The sequence below is a fragment of the Sus scrofa genome, chromosome 15 (assembly GCF_000003025.6).
Source record: "Sus scrofa isolate TJ Tabasco breed Duroc chromosome 15, Sscrofa11.1, whole genome shotgun sequence".
NCBI classification, from domain to species: Eukaryota; Metazoa; Chordata; class Mammalia; order Artiodactyla; family Suidae; genus Sus; species Sus scrofa.
In genome coordinates, this window is record NC_010457.5 from 76634776 (window position 1) to 76651010 (window position 16235).

The window sequence follows — 16235 nt, forward strand, 5'->3', positions numbered from 1 at the left end:
TAATATTATCCTTGTCTTGCTGGTATATGAATTATCATAACATATTAACTAAATTGAGTTTTAGGTATGTTTGTATTTAATACTACATGAAGACTTCTTTGCCAGGCTGTGATGGTCAGGATTGGACATTTACTTCAGATCCTTTGGTGAAGGGGTTAGGGAGAAGGCTTTGAGATTAGGGCAATTTTTTTTTTTTCCCTTCTTCAAAGCAGATGATGAATTAGAGAGCACTGCTGAGTTTGGACTGAGTATATTAAAATGTCAGTGGGTGTGTTGAGGATTTCCAGTGTCTTAATGACAGACAAAAAAGACTTACATTGACTTTTGAAACCAATTTATTAATGTATGATTGATGTAAAGAAAAAAATTTTTTAAACCCACCATTGAGTTTTGCGTTTTTTTTTTTTCTTTGTCTTTTTGCCATTTCTTGGGTCGCTCAGGGATCAAACCCGCATCTTCATGGTTCCTAGTCGGATTCGCTAACCACTGAGCCACAGTGGGAACTCCCCAACCATTGAATTTTAAGGTACAAATGCTGTTAAGCCTCTGACCAGGGAACTGACTAAAGGCGTTGGAATGGAGCCTATAAGGGAGAAGGTGCTGCAGCTGGGCCTAATGCAGTGCTGTAGGCAAAACTGCTGAAAAACTCAAGACTTATTTGAAAAAGAAGCAAGGTAAAGAGAGACTAAGGGGGGAGTTTCTGTCGTGGCGCAGCAGAAATGAATCCGACTAGGAACCGTAATGTTTGGGTTTGATCCCTGGCCTTACTCAGTGGGTTGAGGATCCGGCATTGCCGTGGGCTGTGGTGTGGGTCGCAGATGAGGCTCGGATCCCGCGTTGCTGTGGCTCTGGCGTAGGCCGGCAGCTACAGCTCTGATTAGACCCCTAGCCTGGGAACCTCCATATGCCATGGGTGCGGCCCTAAAAAATGGACAAAAAGACAAAAACAAAAACAAAGAGAGAGAGACTAAGGGGCAGGTAAATTCCTAGGAGGTACCAGAGGAGCAACTACGGTGAGATGCCCATGAACCTGGCCAGGGGCAGTTTCCTTAGGTCACCTTCAGCCTAAGAGAAAACCAGGATTCTCCTCAACTTTCCACTTGGCCTCAACTTTATAGAGAGAATAGCTACCTCGGTGAAAGAAGTATCTTCTGAGAAAAAGAGAGAAGTTAAGACCTTGCATCCCGTGTGGGACTTCGGTAGAGAAATGCTCTTCCTTCCCCACTCTGCTAACTGGTGGTGAAACTGAATTCACATGCATCAGCAATGAGTTGGGAAACCTAACTGGAGGAGATTTTCGTCTTCTTGATTATTTTTCCTGTCCTGAGTGAGGTGATTCCATTTTATCATATGGCAAGTTGGGAACGGGTAAGAAATAAAAAAAGCAGCATAGCAAGATTCAGTTGGAAAGGCAGGGATGCCAGGAAGGGCTTCCTAGTTGGAGATGAAGCAGGAGAAAATGAACAAGGTGAGACAGGTGAAGGATCCTTCCCAGGCTGGCTGTGGGAAAAAAGACAAGACCTTGGATTGAGACATATTGGGGGAGTTCCCGTCATGGCTCAGTGGTTAATGAATCCAACTAAGAACCATGAGGTTGTGGGTTCAATCCCTGGCTTTGCTCAGTGGGTTAAGGATCTGGCATTGCCGTGAGCTGTGGTGTAGGTCGCAGACACAGCTTGGATCCCACATTGCTGTGGCTCTGGTGTAGGCCGGCGGCTACAGCTCCTATTGGACCCCTAGCCTGGGAACCTCTATATGCCATGGGAGCGGCCCTAGAAATGGCAAAAAGACAAAAAAAAAAAAAAAAAAAAAAAAAAAAGGAGAGAGAAGTATTGGGGAGGGAGGAGGAATCCCGCAGATGGACACACGACTGAAGGAGCGCTGCCATCACATGGGTAATATTGGCCTGAACACAGGACTAGAGGTAGCTTCCTGGGCCAGAAAGAAGAGCTAATTAGCCCAAAGGTGGGACTAAAGAGTCAAGTGGAATAGCCTGGAAGGCTGATTCCTCCATAATGAGGGGGGTGTTGGAGACCCATTCTTGAGTTCCCCTCTCTAAACCAAGGGAGGACACCCAGTCTGCCACTAAGGCCAGTCTCTCATACAGTGCTTGAACCCCAGAGTTCTTGCTGAAAGTTATAGGTAGTTTTCCTCTTTAAAAAAGAAATGTCTGAGCATCGTGCTGAAGAGAATATTGCCAAAGACACAACAGGGTGAGATGCTGGTCTCGAGGGTGCGGTCTTCCATCACCATGTCCTTTGCGGATGATCATCCCAGTGGTGAAATGCCCACTTGTTTTGGGAGGTTTCGTAGCTTGGACAGTTATATGGTGTGTGTGTGTGTGTGTTTTAATTAGAGGAAAAAAAGTTTTCCCCCTAAGTATATTGAGTTTCAGATAAGCTCTTGAGGTAACTGGGTGTAGAAATAACAGAGGTAAAACCCACTGCTGTGGAGTCTCTAGGTTTTTTTGTTGTTGTTTTTTTTCTTTTTTTCTTTTTTTGTCTTTTTGTCCTTTCTAGGGCCACTTCCTGTGGCATGTGGAGGTTCCCAGGCTAGGGGTCTAATTGGAGCTGTAGATGGTACCCTACGCCAGAGCCATAGCAACTCGGGATCTGAGCCACGTCTGCGACCTACACCACAGCTCACGGCAATGCCAGATCCTTAACCCACTGAGCAAGGCCAGGGATCGAACCTGCAACCTCATGGTACCTAGTCAGATTTATTAACCACTGCACCACAACGGGAACTCTGAGTCTCTGTTTCACTCTCTGGGATCTTGCTGCTGTGGGAATTCTCTGGGTGCATTCTGCAAGCCTCACACTGTATTGATCAAGGTAATGAGGGGCTGCATGTTAAATCCAGGCTAGTCCCAGAAAACTCATTTGGTAGGTGTTCTCCTTAGCCACTCTTAAGTTGTATGATTAAAACAGTGATTCTTAAAGTCAGAAACATGACATCTTGCCTTTGATGTAGAATTTTGAAGAACAATATTTATCTATGGTCGAAGTCCAGTTTAAAATCTTCATTTGTCTTTGTAGCATTATCAGGTCTCCAGCAGATGTCACTATTACAGTCCATATTCAGTTTTGTGGCTTTACTGAGTAATGTTTGTAGGAAGGCTCCATTCGGGGACAGTGCTTTATCAATGGTCTAATGACAGTTCCTATTAATTTGCTGCTATGTATAGTACTAAATCAAATTATTTGCCCGAGGGTTGGTTTTTTTTTTTTTTTTTTTGGAACTACTTTTCTCTATAAGCATAAGACAAAGAAGTTCCTTGGCTATGTAATTCATTTCTCACCTATAGGAAGTACAAATGTTTAAATAAATAAATGCAGTTTATTATTATTACCAAAATGCTACTTATGTGTTCTACTTTCAATATAAAATAGGACTTAGATCATCGAACCGTTTTTACCCACATCGCTTTTTTTTTTTTTTTTTTTTTTTAACCAAGTATATGCAGTTTTTCCCTGTACCAACCAATTCTCCTACAATTCAATTCGATTCTGACACTGTCTACCTGGAGTTAGCATCAGATCTCACAAGTGGGCTTAGCCCCACAAGACTGCCCCCGCTACAGACACCAGTTATAATTCCAAGAGTTCTATTTCCGATGGATGGGCTGTAAGTTGGGGGTTCCCATGCCTCCCTCCTTGGGTTCAGTAATTTGCTTGAAGGGCTCACGGAACTGAGGAAAACTGTTACTGGTTTATTACAAAGGATACAACTTAGGAAGAGATGCATGGGATAAGATTTGGGGGCGGCACCACTTTCTCTTACTGCCTTCATGTATTCTCATCCCAAAAGTGCTCCAAACCTCCTCATTAGGGGTTTTAATAGAGGTCCCATTACATAGGCAGGGCTGGTTAAATCATTGTCAGTCGGTGATTAGCTCAGTCTCTCCTGTCCCTGAGGCCCAGGGTTCACTAAAAGTTCCTGCCCTTTAATCACATGGTTGGGTCCTCTGGCACCCGGCCCCCCCATCCTCCAGGAGTCACCTCAGGAGCACAAACTCAGGTACCACTGAAAGGGGCTTATTATGAATAACAAAGGGCCCTCCTCTCACCCTTATCATTCAGAAAATTCCTAGGGTTTTAGAAACTCTTGTGCCAGACATGGGTATGAACACCAAATATATATTTCTTCTTCTACCATATCATCACAGACAATTTCTAGCGAGTCTTTCAAACTATTTTCTGACCTCATTCATAACTATATATACCATCATTTAACTTCAACTGTTCTAGTGAAACATCAATGAATGCCCTGCCAACTATTTCATAGTTTATATTCAAATAGGGTCAAGGAAGCATCTCCTCTCTCTCTTTCTTTTTTTTTTTTTTTTTTTTTTTTTTTTTGTCTCTTTGCCTTTTCTAGGGCCACTTCCGGCAGCATATGGAGGTTCCCAGGCTAGGGGTCCAATTGGAGCTGCAGCCACCCAGCCTACGCCAGAGCCACAGCAAGGCGGGATCCAAGCCGCGTCTGCAACCCACACCACAGCTCACAGCAACGCCGGATTCTTGACCCACTGAGCAAGGCCAGGGACTGAACCCGCAACCTCATGGTTACCAGTCAGATTCATTAACCACTGTGCCATGATGGGAACTCCTCCTCTCTCATTTTGAAGAAAGAACCATACCAGAATTTGGGAGCTGGTGTTAGGCTAAAGAAAGGCTAAAAGTGGCTCAAAGAACAAAGATCAGTTCTCTCTAATATCAGCACTGCAAGGTAAGAGGTTCAGGTTAACAGAACATCTCTGTTCCATCCAGTCATTGGTCTCCAACATCATAATCAATGGTATGGTTGAGGCTGGGTTGCTGGGAGTTCCAGCCAGCAAGAATGGGAAAGAAAGCATGGAGGAGGCGTGTTCCCCTCTGTGAAGCAGGCCCAGAGATGGCCTGCATCAATCTGCTTGCTCCTTTGTTAAGATTTAGTTACTTGCCCTAACTGCCAGGGAGATTTGGAAGTTTACGTGCCCAGGAAAAAGGACACTGGTGGACAACTAGTGCCAGAGATTTATTGGTTTGGTTGGCACTGACCATACATGGTTCTCAATGTTTTTTTCAGGAGGTGCACTCAGTGTACAGAATTTTGGCTGGGATTTTGAATATTGGAAATATTGAGTTTGCAGCTATTTCCTCTCAACATCAAACCGATAAAAGTGAGGTGCCCAATGCAGAAGCCTTGAAAAATGGTAATTATTTGACACATATGCACTGTGTTGCCAAAGTCCATGTTTCTCTCACTTTGGTAGTTTTTCAAGACTCTAAAATATAAAATGTGCTGCTACTGGTCCTTCAACTAGCTCTGGGTATTTTCCCTTACCAGTATTTCCCAAAGGATGTCTTCTTGAATATCAGTGTTCTTTCTATAAGTGGCAAATCGATGCTCTTCAGAAAAGAATTCCATGGCAGGTAACTTTGGGCAGTGATTCTCAACAGTGGCAGCTTTTGAAAATCATATACAAATCCCATAGATGGGATCTCAATATAAATTCACTGAAACAGCGTCTGCTGGGGATAAAGCAGGCACCTATTTCTTTTAAAGTTCCATGGGTAATGACGATGGCACAAAGAGTGAGAATCCTGACTTAGGAAAAACACTGATTTAAATAAACACCTTTTGTGTTAAATTGAGGCACTTTTTATTGCCTTTTTTTTTTTCAGGTCCACATCTGCAACAAATGGAAGTTCCCAGGCTAGGGGCTGAATTGGAGCTGCAGCCACCAGCCTACACCACAGCCACTGCAATGCCAGGTCCTTAACCCACTGAGCGAGGCCAGGGATCCAACCTGTACCATCACAAGCACCATGTTGGGTTTTTAACCCACTGAGCCACAGTGGGAACTCCCTATGGCCTTTAAGGTACTAATGTTCTTTGTGATTCTCTAAGAGCAGACTCTACTCTCCAGCAATTGCTCACACTTATTTGACCAAAGACCACTTCTTCCCACATTTCTTCATCTAACACTTGTGAAAAGCTTTCAGAACAGTCTGAGACGTACTGCATCAGTCTGAGTGCTTCTTGGGGCTAAGGACCTGGCTCGTTTGTCCTTGACTCTGAAGTGCTGAGGATCGAGCCTGGCTTGTAGCTGATGTGGAGCAGATGCTGGCTGCGGGATGAATGGAGGTATCTGCTGGGTATCATCCTTACCCTGTCTTCTAGCTGCCTCCGTTCTCTGCATCAGTCCCGAAGAGCTCCAGGAGGCCCTCACCTCACACTGTGTGGTCACCCGGGGGGAGACCATCATCCGAGCCAACACTGTTGACAGGGCCTCGGACGTCCGAGATGCCATGTCCAAGGCTCTGTATGGGAGGCTCTTCAGCTGGATCGTCAATCGCATCAATACACTCCTGCAGCCAGACAAAAACATATGGTAAGTTCCCACTGGGAGCAGAGGCCTTAGGGAGAGTTGTCATCGCCTCCAGTGTCTTCTAGTATTTGCAGGAGGAAGCGTTTGGTCCTCTCTTGGGTTTTCTTTGGTGAAACTCTTAGGCCATGTCCCTTAAAAGATGCAGTGGGATCCAGGGGAGACGCAGTGTTTATATCTGAGAGGTACACGACTAACAGAGCCATTACTGTGCAGTGTTTAACAGAATAGGCTTGGCTGGGAGCTGGGAAAACTGGGTTTGCATCCAAGCTCCACAGCATCATCAGTGCATATTCTAAATCATAGTTCTAAGTCTGGTTTTCCCATCTGCAAAACGAAGATAATATTCTCCTTGTGGTGTTGCTTTTAGAATCAACTGAGACATTTCATGAAAAGTGTGAAAGTACAGTGTCTCACATTATTACTACTACGACTACTTTTTCTTTGCTAAGCACTGGAGATCTCTAGACTGTAGAAGAATTGACAGCATCAGATTCCAGTGTCTTCTTCCAACTAAGCTTTATGGGTGGGAAAGTAGAAGAATGAACTAGCAAACTCCTTCAGACGGAGTGGGTTCCTCTTTAATCTCTCCAAAGATGGAGCTTCTGAGGAAGATTTCAAAGGATTTTTCTGCTTAAAAAAAAAAAAAGAAAAGAAAAAAGAAAGAAAGAAAGAAAAGAAATTAGAAGTACTGTTGAAAGACTCAAGAATGAGTGGTTAAGCTAGACCATTTTACCCCCAAAGCTGGCAGGGTACTGCTTGTCGGGTGGCTACCATGTATTAATAAAAACTTGGGCCCGCATATTCTCACCATCCTGAGATGGCTGTTTCCTCCCCTAAAAGGTTCTGTTCTTCTCTCTTATGCAGCAGTGCAGACGATGGCATGAATGTGGGGATCCTGGATATTTTTGGATTTGAGAACTTTCAGAGAAATTCATTTGAGCAGCTCTGCATTAACATCGCCAATGAGCAAATCCAATACTATTTCATTCAGCATGTTTTTGCTCTCGAGCAGGTAACAGTGAACTCCGGAGGCACTAAACCTAGGGAAGATGCCTGCGGGCTGCCCAGAGTTTGAAGCAGAAACCCTGCTAGGCTAACAGATCAAAGATACCAGAGAAAAATCACTGGTGAGGCAGTCCTGTCAAAATAAATCCAGTCTAAATTTAGGATGGAAAAAAAGAGGTCTTGATTTCTGTGGAAAGGTACATTTCCTCACATGAGTGAAGCTGGTGACACGCCAATTATTTAAATGTTTCCAAAGCGTTGCCCAAAATGCTACATCCTCTTCTGCTTGATTTAACTAAAATAATCAGTGATCATGTCCAGAATGACATGGGATGATCTTGAACTCAGGACACAGGTTCCTGTTGTTCTTACCTCCCAAACTGGCCCCCCCACCCCCTGTCTCCTGCACACCAGATCCTACAGCAAATGATGGGTATCTTCAGGGAGGGGCAAGATATGTCCTTGGTTTTCTCAAAACGGAAATCTTTCTGCTGTGAATTTAATGGTAAATAAAACAGGATGTGAAGTTAGTGGACCCAAAGCCCTTTTCCTCCTTCCCAATCCATACCTGAACCCCAAGACCGTCTCGTATGAGGGAGGTGCAATAGCTAAACATTCTGACCAAGCTGCTTTTTAAATGCAGGAGTGATGACACGCAAACTGCTGTGATTAGAGAAACACAAACACGTGGACTAAAAAGTACTGCTTTGGTTTTATCACTGGAACTGGATTAATCTGTGTTGCATTCTCCTCCCCACCCACCTTGTACAAAACTAGACCTTCTTTCAGCCCAGGTTACTTCCATTTATTTTCCTGGGAAATCTGGAGTTTTTCTAGTTTTCTACTGAGGTGATTCCTTTGCAAAATCCTTCGCCAAAGATAGAAGTCTACTTCCTTCCTAGTTTAAAGCATGCTTGTCACCAAAATAAAAAATTTCCGCTTCCCTTCTTTCCTACATCAGTTTCTAAGTTATGAGTCACCACATCAGGGTTTGGATGAGAGAGCCGTCCCATCTCTTGGCAGCTTCAGCTGCCTGCCGAGGTCCACTGTGGGTCAGATTTAACCCCAAAGCTTCAACAGTGTTATGTGCAGACGAGCCCTTTACTACTCACATAAAAGACACCCTGTGCAGTGTTTCCAGTCACAAAAAGTGCCTGCAGCCTGGTGGTACCTGGGGCCCGTTGGGGCTGGAGAGACTCACAATGCATTTCCTTCCAGATGGAGTATCAGAATGAGGGCATCGATGCTACACCCGTGGAGTACCAGGACAACCGCCCACTCCTGGATATGTTCCTCCAGAAACCCCTGGGTCTGCTCGCACTTCTGGATGAGGAAAGTCGGTTTCCCCAAGCAACAGACCAGACCCTGGTTGGTAGGTACTTTTTGGGAAAAGCATATACATGCCAAAGGGAACTTGGCTATTTGGCTCATGTCGTCAAATGATCGTGGGTTAAAGAATCTTTCTTGTATGTTTTGACTGTCTGGTGATTGCAAAAGTATAGACCCTGTTTTCAACAAATTGCAATGTGCAGAACATGTCCTGATGGAATTTGTGCAAACCCACCCCCACCTCTCAGACCCTCCTCCCTTCTTATTTCCGCAAACGGAAATACCTTTACCCAATGTCAGTATCATGGTTACACCTTCTGCTCCCTCCTTTCCCATAACCAATCCTCGATTCTCCTCCTTTTTCATGCCGTCTGCCCAGCCCTTCGCATGGACCCTGTCCATCTTTAGTCCAAGTTTGTATAGACGTCCCTGCTGGTCTTCAGGTTTTCAGGCCCATTGCTCTCCCCGCTCCCCTGGACATCCCAGCTAATGTACTTTCGACAGCCACCTTTTCATTAGGTTACTGTGATCGATAAAACACCTCCTCCTGGCATTAAAGCCTTCCAGTCTGCACCTCTGTCCTCTTGACCTTCTCCTCCTCCACCTCGAATCTTCAGTGTTGCACTTATATTATGAGATCGTGGGCCCGAAGCCCTGGCCCTTGCATCCCTTTACTACCCAGTTCCTTACACAGAGTAGGCTGTCAGTCACAAAAATGAGAGCAAAATGGTTGGTAGAAGGAGGGAACAGGAACCTCAAGCCTTTGCCCAGATGGAGAATCGATTTGTGGAAGAGACTCTCGGAGTTGAGATGATCCCCTTCAGCCATATCCTCTGATCTATAAAAGTGTCACAGGTTGTCCAGAGTATATACAAACCAGGGTTATTTGCCTTCTGTAGAGTAACTTCATGGTTCTAAAGCTAACTGGCCAGGCTTCCAGTGTCATCGCTGTCCATGCTAGGAGTTCTCAGAGCAGAAAACGAGAGCTTAGGGAACAGCCTGACACTACAGACAACAGGAAACAACTAAAAGAGGACTTGGTTGTAAATGCCCCTTGTGTGGGGCATCTTTCTCCATCACTGTGCATGTGAGAATAACATCACGCTACTCTGAAATTTCTTATTCTGGGCCATCATGGTTCGAAGAGCACGTGTTTGTCTGAAGGACCAAGCAGTTTATGTTGTAACTTTTTTTTTTTTTTTGTCTTTTTTAGGGCTGCACCCCACAGCATATGGAGGATCCTAGGCTAGGGGTCGAATCGGAGCCGCAGCCGAGCCACAGCAACGCGGGATCCGAGCTGCGTCTGCAACCTGCACCACGGCTCATGGCAATGCCGGATCCCCAACCCACTGAGCAAGGCCAGGGATTGAACCCGCAACCTCATGGTCCCTAGTCGGGTTCGTTAACCACTGAGCCATGATGGGAACTCCTATGTTGTAACTTTTAAACATGAAACTCCACACAGATAAATTTGAAGATAATCTCCGATGCAAATACTTCTGGAGGCCCAGAGGAGTGGAGCTGAGCTTTGGCATTCAGCACTATGCTGGAAAGGTGAGGCGCGTGAGCTATTAAGCCTGAATTGGACAAAGGGTAAGTGTCCGTGTCACCCTGTTTGTGGCGCTCACAAAATTGCTTGCAGATTTCTTTCTCCTTTGAATTCTTCTTGAACACCTCATCCTGATTCCCAGACCTTCTCAGTGGTGTCGCTCCCAGAAAGTTGCCCCTGGCAAAGAAGCAATTGCTCGCTGGGGTGGCCCACAGAGCTGCCATCTGCCTCTCACCTGAGGTTTGGCTTAGAAGTGACAGCTCTCCAAGAGAAAACATATTATAGCTTTTGCAGTGTTTAGTGGTGAATGTTCACATTCAGAAGTCATTTGGAGAAGCGTAGGTAGTGGGCGAGGGCTAATATTGCAGTGGGGTTCAATTCTTAGCCCTTTAAGTGTATGTATGTCTGCAGGGCATCAAAAATGTCTAGATGAAAAGGGAAAAAAAAATTTCACTTCATCATCCAGATGTTAAGCTTTTAGAACATTAACTGAAATTTCCACTTTTCATACATTATGCCTCAGTCTCAGTTTCAAGTTCCTGAAGCAGATTAGTGAGGGATTCAGGAAATTCTCTCCTCCTGTAGCCAACAATTCATTGCTCAAGTTACTCTCAAAGGAGCCATTCGAATTATGGCTAATTGGTTCCGGCAGGGTCTGCTGAGGCCCTGGGTCCAGAGAGTGGGTAGGAGGTCCATAAAAGGCATTTGGGGTTATTCTGTTGACTTGTTGAAATCATTTTTCACATTCATATCATGACATTGAAATTAATTTTGCCTGACTGGAGGTTCGTTGAAAGGCAGTCTGATACAAGTGGCGAGGTTGTTTTTCTTGCCTCATCGCATATGATGGTATCTATTTTGGATCTTTGCTAGAAATTGCAGTCCAGTTTTTGCTCTTAAACACTTTGTTTACCTTGGCATTGAAGGCTGATTGCACATGACATCCACCCTGATCCCCATTCTTCTCTTCTCTCCTGCCTTCCATTCCTAGCCCTTCCTCACACCTCTGTTTCCATCTCTCTGTCCTTTTAACCTACTTCCTCCTCACCCTTCTTCTCCCCTCTTTCTCCTCTTGATTTTAAGGGAAAAGGGAGTCCTTTTCCTTCCGGGCTCTGTGTCCTCTCCTGAATTCTTTTGCGACTCAACACTTCTTTCTCTAGAGGGGTCTTTAAATTTCTCTGACCTGGATCCTCTCTGTCCTGAGAACTGAGAGCTGCTGAGAATCCCTGAGCATTGCTCAGGTGCCACGAGTACCTTGGAAAGCAGGAGGGTGCGGTGGTTACGAGCGTGGAACCAAACAGCCCTGGTTGGGATGCTTGCCAACCACAGTGAGATGTGTGGCCATGAGTACATTATGCAGCCTCTCTCTAAGCCTCTGTTTGCCCACCAATAAAATGGAGATGATAACAGTGTTTACCTCTTAGGATGCTTCACATACGGTGAATGACCCAAATAATTATTCTGAGGTGAGTTGTCTTTGATGGGACTCTCTTCAAAGAACAGCTGAACCAGAGGTTAAGATAATTGACCTCTCAAAAATTACAATTTTCCGCCCTTACCTGCTGGTCTGGATTTAATTGAGCACATACTTTTTTTTTTTTTTTTTCTTTCTTTTGGGCCAGACCCACAGCACACAGAAGTTCCCAGATCAGGGATCAAAACCTGCACCAAGGCGGTAACAGAGCCACAGCAGTGACAACGCCAGATCCTTAACTGCTATGCTGCCTGGGAATTCCTGGCCTGGATTTAAAAGCATGACTGTGTCAGGATGAATCCTGTATAGTGGATTAGTGACTGACTTCAGACAACATGCCAGTGTCACCAATGATGGACAGTATTGGCTAACTTGTGATTTGCTGTTCGCATTGCAGGTATTGTACGATGCTTCTGGGGTTCTTGAGAAAAACAGAGATACTCTCCCTGCTGATGTGGTTGTCATACTAAGAACATCAGAAAACCAGCTCCTCCAGCAACTCTTCTCAATCCCTTTGACCAAAACAGGTACTTGGAGCTTTCCTGACAGCTTTGAGCCTGATGCTTCGACAAGTCATGGGGCTGGAGCCAATCAAAATCATCCAGTCATGGGGTCCTCAGAGGTCACCTGGTCCAACTTCCCACCTAGTCATCGACCCCACCCCACCACACTCCTAACCAACCTGGAATAGGTCTGTCACCGGCCTACATTACACAGCCTTTGTCTGCTTACAGTCAACTTCTGTGTGGTTGCTCAGTCAGTCCTCAAGCTAGGAGCAGAAAGCTAGCACCAAAAGGTGGAACATCCTGGTCTTTGCTGTTTTACCAAATGGATTCTAATTGGGTCAAGCTCCTTTGATTTATTTGGGATTCTGCTGCCTTTGGCGGGACAGCAGTCTCCATCTTCACATAGCTCTCCTCTCAAGGGATTTATGTTTTTTGAGGCTGTGTCTGGAAACAGCTTCAGCTATGCTTTTAAGAAAGGAGGCAGAGAAACCTCTTTATCATTGTTCCTAATTTCTTTTTCTTTCCCCATCCCTGGTGAAATCATTGGCATCGTGTCTAGCATGGGGCCTTTGCAAGCTAAAGAGAGCGGCTGCCAGGTTGGAATTTTAGCAACGTGCAGAGACGTGAAAAGCTTGGTTAAGAAAAAGCCACAGTCTACAACCTTTGCTTCAGCTTCACTTTGAAACTAGGTCTCAACTTTTAAAAAATGTGTTCCTTTAGGAGTTCCCTGGTGGCTCAGTGGGTTAAAGATCCAGCATTGTCACTGTCATGGCTCTGGTTGCAACTGTGGTGCGAGTCTGATCCCTGGTCCTGGAACTTATGCTTGCTGCAGGTGCAGCCAAAAATAAAAACAAAACAAAAACCCCCCACCGAAGCATGCTCCTTTGTATAAAAATAGTAGTGTGCCCAGCAGAAGGCTGCCCTCCAGCTTCCTCTCCAGACCTCCCTTGGGCACTGCCAGGATTTGATTCATTATCAACTTCTGGGAGAATGGACAGTTGTGGTCCAGTTTGGGGCTCCCTCATCAGACATTCAGGTGTATAGTCTCACTAGATGACTGCGTAGAGGCAAAGACACAGCCATTATTAATAGGAGACACACTCTTTGAAATAAAACATATCCAAATGGCTTGTTAGCCAGCATTTATACTTTCTCATAAATATGAGTAACACTTGTCAAATCTGTTCACAACTTTGGAATTGCTAATTTTTCAATCTTTGGCAAAATAAAAAGTTCACAGCGTGGGCCACTAGGTGGCACTGTGCAAGAAGTCAGGCTCTTCAGCCAGCCTGCAGTTGCCCTTGGTCACCTAAAGGCCGCCCCGCAGAACAGGAACAAAGAGATAGCCTAGGCTTATTTTTGCTTTTCTCTGAAAGAACTTTCCTCCTGTCTTATAACTCTTTCTGAATCTTGCCTTAAAACTGCAACCCACACCACCATGAGGAAACGAAATTGAAAAATAGACTAGAACAAACATGTTTTTCTGACAAGCTTCCTTGTGTTCCTGAGTTGTATGTTATGCAGAATTATTTGTTTTGAAATCCTTAGGTTTCTCTTCTTCACAATTTGAGTATAATTAAGATGCCATGAATACACATCAAAACCAATAAGCATGATTCTGTTTTCTTTTTCTGAAATTTTCCATGTAAAAATGGCTTCAATCAATGGCTTCTTCATTTATAGAAGAGTTGATTATAATAAGGCAGTGTCTAGGCAGCTAAAGGGAACATAAAGATAATATAGCTTTGCCCTAAAAGCAACTGGAACTTTCTTTTACCTTCACTTTCTATCTAGAATTGGGCACTATTTTATCTCCTTGTGATGATATTTGCCTTCAAAGCTCAGTTCAAAGAGGTTGTGCATCCTATGTTGAAGACAGAATATTAATTTTCTAAATTTTCAAAGTTCCACATTCTATATTTTGGTATTTTATTGTATTACAACCTTTGAAAGTGGGAAAACCTTACCAGACAGAAATAGGCTGTATTGTTTTTGCTGAAAAATACAAATGCTTGTTTCCAGCACATACCCCTCAGGAAGGGAGACATCGCTGTCCACCTCAGCACTGGGGCTGGAAGCAAGGTCAGCGCTTCCCAGCAGTTTGGAAAATAATATGCTGATACAGTCAGGGCATGAGAAACCCTTTTCTTGGTCATTTTAATTTTTCTTTATCCTGCTTTAAACCCTTTAATACTTAAAAGGGGCCCTAGTTCAGTGAGCATAGATATTAGGGGCAATTTCTTTACAGACTTCTTTTAGGGGATGAACTATAAGGTGGAAGGTCCAAGTTGGGAAGCCCTGTAGGCTATTAATCCCAGAGTTAAAAAAGAGGCCCAGGAAATTTCCTTGTGGCACAGAGAGTTAAGGAGCCAGTATTGCCACAGCTGTGGCATAGGCTGCAACTGTGGCACAGGTCCAATCCCTGGCCTGAGAACTTCGACATGCCGTGGGTATGGCCAAAAATAAATAAATTAAAAAAAAAAAAAAAAAAAAAAGGGTCCAGTGTTGGTTTCCTCAGTTTCGAGAGGAAATATTCCTATGGAGTGTTGACAACACTCGGGCTCCTGGTCTTGGTGGTGGCTACATGGATGTTTATTTTATAATATTCATTATGCTATACTTATATTTTGTACACTTATCTACACATGCAATCTACTTCACAATAATATTTTCTTCCCCCAAAGGACGGATAGAGTATCTTAAAGTGCAAAAGAAACCCTTTAATTTCTTTACCTAAGGTGTCGTGTCCAGTTAGGGTGAAGTGTGCTGGTAGCCAGACTGCAGCTGTCTTTTGCTTTCAAACACGGGCGTCAGAGAACTTCTGGCTGACATTCCTTGAAAAAGTCGGCCTGCTCTCCAAACCCACTGGGCAGGTAACAGTGCCTTCATTAGTAGATTGGTCCTTGCTGTAATCTCCTCTTGAGGTTGAGAGGATTAACCTCTGAGTGTGTTTGTGTAAAATCAGAGCACGTAATACAGTTGGCATTCTCTTGTTTCCTGTACTCACCTTCCTGTTTACGTTGTATATCGCCAAACACTGAAAAGCTTGAAAACCGTGGAGCACAAGATCAGGGTGCTCCAGGGTGGTCAGCTTCTCCCAGGTTGCTGCTGTCCCTTCCCAGCAGCTGTTTCTGCTGGCTCCCAGCTGCGCCTGGCAGCGGAGCCTCCTCTGCCTGAAGGGCACACTTTCCAGTGACCATCAGCGAAACGGAAGCAGCTGCAGAAAGTACGAATCCCCGCCGTTCCCCTCTTTGCTTTTGCAACCACTCTTTGACCTGCACATGGATTCCCTCAGATGTGATGAAATTTTCTTTGTAATCCTTCCTATTGAAAGGAAATTATCTGAAGATTTTAAATGTGAAAATTCGTTGTGGCAGCAACACTGCTTTCCAAACCTTTGGCTGGGACTTAAACTGAATGATGGAGGTAGAAAAACATTAAAAGGAAAGGTGTTATAACAAGGTTTCATGGCATATTTTCCTATCTGGGGAATGTTCCACTTGCTGCGAGTAAGCTAGAGAAAAGTTCAAAAGGCTCAGGGGAGGACAGAGAAGAAGGAGGTTTCAAAAGGAACTTGTGCCTTTGAATCATGGATTCTGACTTCCAAATGGTCGTTTGGTGTTTGAAGGAGTTAGAAACTTGGGAGAAATTAGAAAAAAAAGGGGTAGGGCAGAGGGAATATTGTCTGAGCCTCCAAGTCTGGTTTTGCTTCAGAATCTGGAACTGAGTTTTGCCTTCACTGCCGCCTTCTGTCTGAGGACTCTCAGCTTTCTCCCTTGGAATTAGATTTGCAGTAAAAACCAACAGTGGAGTCTCTTTATCTTGACATCCATTGACTCCCCTTTTTATCTGGTTGGGGAGGGGGCATGGTCCCCATATTGTATCTGCAAAGCCCTGTAACCCCTTCACTACCCAAATCCTTGCTATTGATCATCTGTTCCTGATTCTGTAACACCCACAATAACAGCATAAAGCTCTTAAGAGGATGCCTTTTAG

General features: G+C 44.5%; 1 protein-coding gene across 3 annotated transcripts in view; it reads left to right on the top strand.

Annotated features, from left to right (window-relative positions):
• The window catches only part of MYO3B (myosin IIIB), a 423015-nt gene that overhangs the window by 202347 nt on the left and 204433 nt on the right, over window positions 1-16235 (top strand). For all 3 annotated transcript variants that reach the window (XM_021076498.1, XM_021076497.1, XM_021076499.1), the window contains exons 17-22: window positions 5071-5197; window positions 6169-6379; window positions 7241-7388; window positions 8600-8753; window positions 10176-10264; window positions 12131-12260. In XM_021076498.1, coding sequence (XP_020932157.1) covers window positions 5071-5197; window positions 6169-6379; window positions 7241-7388; window positions 8600-8753; window positions 10176-10264; window positions 12131-12260 — 859 coding nt within the window. The remainder of the gene's footprint in view (window positions 1-5070; window positions 5198-6168; window positions 6380-7240; window positions 7389-8599; window positions 8754-10175; window positions 10265-12130; window positions 12261-16235) is intronic.